The sequence below is a fragment of the Lithobates pipiens genome, unplaced genomic scaffold (genome assembly GCF_037356315.1).
Source record: "Lithobates pipiens isolate NorthernLeopardFrog02 unplaced genomic scaffold, aLitPip1_a1.2 Scaffold_28, whole genome shotgun sequence".
NCBI lineage: Eukaryota > Metazoa > Chordata > Amphibia > Anura > Ranidae > Lithobates > Lithobates pipiens.
In genome coordinates this window covers 207695855-207703803 of record NW_027507789.1, presented here as the reverse complement: position 1 = coordinate 207703803, position 7949 = coordinate 207695855, and the positions used below count along the sequence as shown (strand labels likewise).

The following is a 7949-nucleotide window of genomic DNA, read 5'->3' as shown; positions in this document are numbered from 1 at the left end:
AGTGCATGAGCATCATGGGAAATGTAGTTCCAAAACATCTGGGGTCCCAAGGTTCGCCATCACCGGTCTATCACAAAAATCCCAATAAAATACATTCATGTTTTTTCTTGTAACATTTGGAAAAATTCAACTGATCCTCAATCAGAAGCGGGTTTGAGACACGTTTTCTGATTGGCCGAAAAGAGAAGACTCTGATTGGCCGCCGAAAATGAGAGGTGAAGCGGAATTCCCCACTGCTGTGGAGACCTGTGAACAGCAGGAGAAAGGGAGGCCGCCGCGCATGGGAAGCCACGATGGGGTAAGTGCGACTGACCTGATGTCGGTGGCATAATGTTTGCCGCCCCCCCTCTCACAAAAAAAAATTCCACCGGCCGCCACTGGGTATGAACACTTTTTCAAGACACTGTATTACAGCTTACAATACAGGAACTGAGAAATCTAGAGGTCTGTGAATAGTCAATGATTCTCTTCAGCTTCTTTCTATATTATATTATGTTTTAAATGCATTTAACCATTAAATGTTACTAGCAGTCAAACCAAAAGAGATGTGTGTGTGTGTAGTTGGTAGGGAAGCACTGACAATTCAATTAAGTCTGCTGCACCTGAAAAACCCCGAATACTAGGAATGAAAAGTGATTGATGGTGTAAAGGTGCGCTGATTCTAGGTAAAGGGTGGAAAAACCCACAGTGGTATAAAATATAATACAAAATAATGTTGCCCAATGTGAACACAATGGGTAAATTGGAAACAGGTGTGTGGTTTAGACTGACCTGTAACGCATGTGGATATACAAAATATCTTAAGACTATATGTGCTTAATCCAAAAATATAAACAATGCAATTCAAACACAATGTGTATATGATCTGAAAAGGAAAAACTCACAAGAAAGTAAATATATAATCAGCAGTCTCTCTCAGGTTCCAAAAAGTGAATGTGAAACAAAAAATTGAATTCAACTGAGTGAATGGGCTAGATTGAAAACAAATCCAATTATCTTCCCAAGTCCCAAATCGAAAAGATGCCAATCCCAAAGTGTGTGGATACTTTAGTATGGAAATACCACCGTGCTTAAAAGTAGCTGAAATGCAGCCTATCCATTCACTAGAGACCAGTGACATCCTTGAGAATACAGCCTATCCATTCACTAAAGACCAGTGACATCACTGAGAATACAGCCTATCCATTCACTAGAGACCAGTGACATCACAGAGAATGCAGCCTATCCATTCACCGGAGACCAGTGACATCACTGAGAATACAGCCTATCCATTCACTAGAGACCAGTGACATCACTGAGAATGCAGCCTATTCATTCACTAGAGACCAGTGACATCACTGAGAATGCAGCCTATTCATTCACTAGAGACCAGTGACATCACTGAGAATGCAGCCTATTCATTCACTAGAGACCGGTGACATCACTGAGAATACAGCCTATCCATTCACTAGAGACCGGTGACATCACTGAGAATTCAGCCTATTCATTCACTAGAGACCAGTGACATCACTGAGAATGCAGCCTATCCATTCATAGAGACCAGTGACATCACAGAGAATGCAGCCTATCCATTCTCTAGAGACTAGTGACATCACTGAGAATGCAGCCTATCCATTCATAGAGACCAGTGACATCACTGAAAATGCAGACTATCCATTCTCTAGAGACTGGCGACATCACTGAAAACAAGAGGTCCATGCTGCTCACAGCTGAGCCGACTCCAACAGCATGATCCCCTCACTGCAGGGAGCTCACCCAGAAGCAATAATGAAAGGAAAGTCCAGATGGCTGCACACCAAACTGAGATCCAAATGCCTTTCTTCACATAAACCCATGAAGAACATGAGGAGCACTACATGTACAAGCAAGGGAGACTTACATGTTTCACACACAAATTGTGCTTTATCAGTTCAATACCATTTTCTTATCATTGTTTAACAATCAAAAACTTTTATTTCAAAAACAAATAACGAAGTGTAAAAAGTAATAATACAAAAATATATAGAGAAAATATGGAGGATAAAAACATATGAAATGGTACAGCCAGACCTAAATGACAATATAATCTATTATATATTCATACTTTATCCATAAATATGGATGTAAGATAAATAAAAAAAAAACGAGAATACGAACGAGATAAACAGCCCAGGTAACAACATAACAGAGCCACTAATGAAAAGGGAAGGAAAAAAAAAATGTATGACATCACTGAGAATACAGCCTATCCATTCATTAGAGACCGGTGACATCACTAAGAATGCAGCCTATTCATTCACTAGAGACCGGTGACATCACTGAGAATACAGCCTATTCATTCACTAGAGACCGGTGACATCACTGAGAATACAGCCTATTCATTCACTAGAGACCGGTGACATCACTGAGAATGCAGCCTATTCATTCACTAGAGACCAGTGACATCACTGAGAATGCAGCCTATTCATTCACTAGAGACCGGTGACATCACTGAGAATACAGCCTATCCATTCACTAGAGACCGGTGACATCACTGAGAATTCAGCCTATTCATTCACTAGAGACCGATGACATCACTGAGAATACAGCCTATCCATTCACTAGAGACCGATGACATCACTGAGAATGCAGCCTATCCATTCACTAGAGACCGATGACATCACTGAGAATGCAGCCTATCCATTCACTAGAGATTGGCGACATCACTGAGAATGCAGCCTATCCATTCACCAGACATTGGCGACATCACTGAGAATGCAGCCTATCCATGCACTAGAGACCGGTGACATCACTGAGAATGCAGCCTATCCATTCACTAGAGACCGGTGACATCACTGAGAATGCAGCCTATCCATTCACTAGAGACCGGTGACATCACTGAGAATACAGCCTATCCATTCACTAGAGACCGGTGACATCACTGAGAATGCAGCCTATCCATTCACTAGAGACCAGTGACATCACTGAGAATGCAGCCTATCCATGCACTAGAGACCGGTGACATCACTGAGAATGCAGCCTATCCATTCACTAGAGACCGGTGACATCACTGAGAATGCAGCCTATCCATTCACTAGAGACCGGTGACATCACTGAGAATACAGCCTATCCATTCACTAGAGACCGGTGACATCACTGAGAATGCAGCCTATCCATTCACTAGAGACCGGTGACATCACTGAGAATGCAGCCTATCCATGCACTAGAGACCGGTGACATCACTGAGAATGCAGCCTATCCATTCACTAGAGACCGGTGACATCACTGAGAATGCCGCCTATCCATTCACTATAGACTGGTGACATCACTGAGAATGCAGCCTATCCATTCACTAGAGACCAGTGACATCACTGAGAATGCCGCCTATCTATTCACTAGAGACCGGTGATATCACTAAGAATGCCGCCTATCCATTCACTAGAGACCAGTAACATCACTGAGTATACAGCCTATCCATTCATTAGAGACCGGTGACATCACTGAGAATGCAGCCACTTCACTAGGTACACGTCCAACACAGTCAGAGATATCTAACTAACATGTACCTTAAAAATCAATAGTTTTTGTCTGAAAATCTTGATCTGCAAAATCCCATTTGAGTGGAAGAAGAGCGTTTGTATGGCTTCTCACCTCTATTAGAACACTTGCATTTCTGAAAACACAATCCTCTGTAGGAATTGTAGGTGGGAGTGATGGGAATTTAGCGGTCATTAGAAACTCATCCAGTAGGTGGCACTGAAATCTAAAGTTACAAGTTCCTTAAAGGTAATCGGTAAAACTGTATAGATCCACCTTATTGATATAAATGCTGTTGTCTGATGTGTCAGAGTGACTCAGGAATGACAAGCCTTATTGACAGAGAGATCGGCACTTCTATGCATAAATAGACTTTAATAAGAAGCGGAGGCGGAAGGACACAGGATACAGTGGAATGGAACATTGTATGGTTTCTCTGCTCCTGGTTACAGTCACAAGATACGATTTGTTAGGAGCCCTTGGTCATCCTCTAAGAGATCTTCTACACGTTCCCTCTGTAAAATGACAAGAAATAGTCAGTAGTGCACTGTACACTTACCACCCCCCCGGGAGGGTAAAAGCAAGGCGCAGAACACAAATATACAAAGGATGGAGTTGGTTATTTATTGAGCCTGGGGACTCCTCACTTTTACACCAATACAGTACCTCATGCATACAATAACTCAACCATTATTTCCAGATAAAATTATTTGGCCCCTGAAAAGCGTTGGCTATCTTCTGCTTTCTCCCAGTTTAAGATTGAATGGTGAAAGACACCTGACTCTTCAGATGTCTGTTTGGTGTTCTCATTTACATGATTGCATTAGGAATTCTCAACCCAATTTAACACCAGAGTCGGCAGCGTTCCCCTTTGCATCACGATCTGCAGCGTTCCCCTTTACATCAGAGTTCCCCTTTACATCATGATCTGCAGCGTTCCCCTTTACATCAGAGTTCCCCTTTACATCATGATCTGCAGCGTTCCCCTTTACATCAGAGTTCCCCTTTACATCATGATCTGCAGCGTTCCCCTTTACATCAGAGTTCCCCTTTACATCATGATCTGCAGCGTTCCCCTTTACATCAGAGTTCCCCTTTACATCATGATCTGCAGCGTTCCCCTTTACATCATGATCTGCAGCGTTCCCCTTTACATCAGCGTTCCCCTTTACATCATGATCTGCAGCGTTCCCCTTTACATCATGATCTGCAGCGTTCCCCTTTACATCATGACCTGCAGCGTTCCCCTTTACACCGTGACCTGCAGCGTTCCCCTTTACACCGTGACCTGCAGCGTTCCCCTTTACATCACGATCTGCAGCGTCCCCCTTTACATCAGAGTTCCCCTTTACATCATGACCTGCAGCGTTCCCCTTTACATCATGACCTGCAGCGTTCCCCTTTACATAAGGTTTAACAGAGTTCTCCCCTGCACTGCAAAGGGGAACCCTGCAGACTCTGATGTAAGAGGGTACTCTGCGCTGAGTTATACTAGCCTAATCACACTAGCTTCATGTTTGTAGCTTAACTGTTTGCAGACCAGCCGCCGCAGTTTTACTGCGGCAACATGGCTTGGCTGCGCAAATCGCCAGTATCTTACGTCGCTTCCTTTTTTGGCCACTATGCCTCCAGAGGCGCGTGCGCGCCCCCTGCTCACCCACGGAGCTGATGTTAGTGCCTGGCGGTCGCGATCACCGCCGGGCTCCCGCGATCGCTCGGGGCACACTGAGAACCGGGATCTGTGTGTGTAAACACAGTTTCCGGTTCTCTGAGGGGAGAAGAGACAGATCGTCTGTTTATACAGAGTATGAACAGCGATCTGTCATCTCTCCTACACAGTCCCCTCCCCCCTTCAGTTAGAACACACACTAGGGAACACAATTAACCCCTTGATCGTCCTCTAGTGTTAACCCCTTCCCTGCCAGTGACATTTTTACAGTAATAAATGCATTTTTATAGCACTGATCACTGTATAAATGCCAATGGTCCCAAAAATGTGTCAAAATTGTCCGACGTGTCCACCATAATGCCACAGTCCTATTAAAAATCGCAGATTGCCGCCATTACTAGTAAAAAATAAATTAATAATAATAAAAATGACATAAATATATCCCCTATTCTGTAGATGCTATAACTTTTGCAGAAACCAATCAATATACGCTTATTGCATTTTTTTATATATATTTTTGGGGGATATTTATTAAAGCAAAAAGTTAAAAATATTTTTTTTTTCAAAATTTTGTTTAAAGCGCAAAAAATAAAAACCGCACAGGTGATCAAATACCACCAAAAGAAAGCTCTATTTGTGGGGGAAAAAAGGGCATCCGTTTTGTTTAGGTGCGTTGTGCGACCGTGCAAAAGTTAAAGTGACGCAGTGCCAAATTGCAAAAAGTGCTCTGGTCAGGAAGGGGGTAAATCATTCCGGGGCTGAAGCGGTTAAAAGGTAACTCCACTTTCATGGGGAAAAAAAATAGCAACTAAAGAAAAAAATAATATAGCGTATACATTTGCGACACAAGTCCTATTGTAATTGAATGTTATTAAAAATGACCTTTCCTTTTCAATCTGCAGCCGCTGTCATTTTCTTTAAATGCAATACAATATGGCTACATGGAGGTGTTCTGTATACAGAATGTGTACTGACCACCCCCCAGAAACATTTCCTGCTTGTGTGATTGGCTCACCAATTTTCCCAGAAGTCTGCCTAAAATACAGGTCAGATTTCAGGCAGCCCCTGCAACAGAAATGTCAGTTTTGGTGAAATATTTCCAATAGGAACATGTCTAAAGGGATGCAGGCAGCAGCTTTCCTCATTAGTGCTCTGCAGCTGCACAGCTGACTGATAATTATGAAACCACTCCCATTAGATCCACTGAGCACAGAGGAACGAACAGGGAATTCTTCAGAATAATAAAAAGGTAGAAATCTGCAACAAAGGTTGTTATAATCCTTGCAATGTACAGAGATCACCCTGAGCGGAATGTTTTTTTCTGAACAAAAGTGGAGTTACGCTTTAAATATTGATATTTGCACTGAAAACTGTAATTTTTGGCAATTTTTTTGAAGTGCCAATAAAAAAAATGGGCTCCGTCAGTAAATTACATGTATTATGCCAGTAAAAATTGGTGCGGTCAGTAAACGTTTAGCGTCCTGTCAGTAAATTCCACTTGGAGAGGTTGGCAACGCTGCTCCTGTGCTGTGTAGAAGCTCATTTCCATAAACGTACTACTCTGGCCTCACCTGAATTCGCCTTAATGAGTCCCGAGAGTCCGCCGTATGTGTCCTAGGTGGCAGGAAAACTTCCAGTCTGATGGCATCCCGGGCAGTGGGTTGGCAAGAGATGAGATTGTTCAGTTCCTGAGCCTGGAAAATAATGAGCATCTCTGTTAGCAATAAAAACCCGACAGAGATTCCCTTCACATTTTTTTTGCTGTGCAGAGGACATAAAATGAAAGGAAATCTGCCAATAGGAACACAGACAATAATAGAAACCTACACATAAGCAATGTGAGTAGCAAACAAACATCTAAAAGTCCAAGGTATTAGTATGATAACATTGATTTATAGCAAAATAAAGCCAATGTGTTTCCAGGGCCAAAGACACTCCCTCTTCATCAGGACTCAAGAACTTTGACTGCGATTAAATGGACTGAGGTGAGCAGATACCAAATAGATCTGTACTGTGATATATGGAGATGGAGATGGAGCTGGTTCGTTAGTACTCCACAAATTGGGCCCACTCTCAGGGAGGAACAGGTACTCCACATAAATAAGGTCCTTATTTATGTGGAGTACCTGTTCCTCCCTGAGAGTGGGCCCAATTTGTGGAGTACTAACGAACCAGCTCCAGCCATTGACATCCAATCAGGACCAGTATGGATGTTGGAGGGTAATTTTTGATATGGCAAAAGGCATGAGCTTTAACTAGGAGTCCCATAACTTTAACCTCTTAACCTCCAGAAGATTTACCCCCTTCATGACCAAGCCACCTTTTTATGATACGGAACTGCGGCACTTTAACTGACAATTGCTCGGTCATGCAACACTGTACCCAAATAAAATGTATGTCCTTTGCTTGCTTTTTTACATTTTTTTGCGACCAATAATTTGGGGGGGGGGGGGGGGCAATATTGTTTACATTCTGCTATAAAACATATCCAAAAACAATTTCAAGATTTCTTCATCAATTTAGGCCAATCTGTATTCTGCTACATATTTTTGGTAAAAATAATCATGATAAGCATATATTGATTGGTTTGCGTAAATTTTATAGTGTCTAAAACTGGGATAAATACTAGATTTTTCTATTATTATTTTTTTACTAGTAATGATGGCGATCAGTCGACTTATAGCGGGACTGCGATTTTGCGGCGGTCATTCTGACACTAACTGACACTTTTTGGGAACAAGCGACACCAATACAGTGATCAGTGCTAAAAATATGCACTGTTACT

General features: G+C 42.4%; 1 protein-coding gene across 2 annotated transcripts in view; it reads right to left on the bottom strand.

The window, feature by feature from the left end:
- Positions 1–3850: 3850 nt before the first annotated feature.
- LKAAEAR1 (LKAAEAR motif containing 1) overlaps positions 3851–7949 on the bottom strand; it is a 121921-nt gene continuing 117822 nt past the window's right edge. For both annotated transcript variants that reach the window (XM_077460381.1, XM_077460382.1), the window contains 2 exons: positions 6736–6858; positions 3851–4010 (listed from right to left, as the gene is read on the bottom strand). In XM_077460381.1, the coding sequence (XP_077316507.1) occupies positions 3948–4010; positions 6736–6858 (186 nt within the window). In that variant the 3' untranslated portion in view covers positions 3851–3947. The remainder of the gene's footprint in view (positions 4011–6735; positions 6859–7949) is intronic.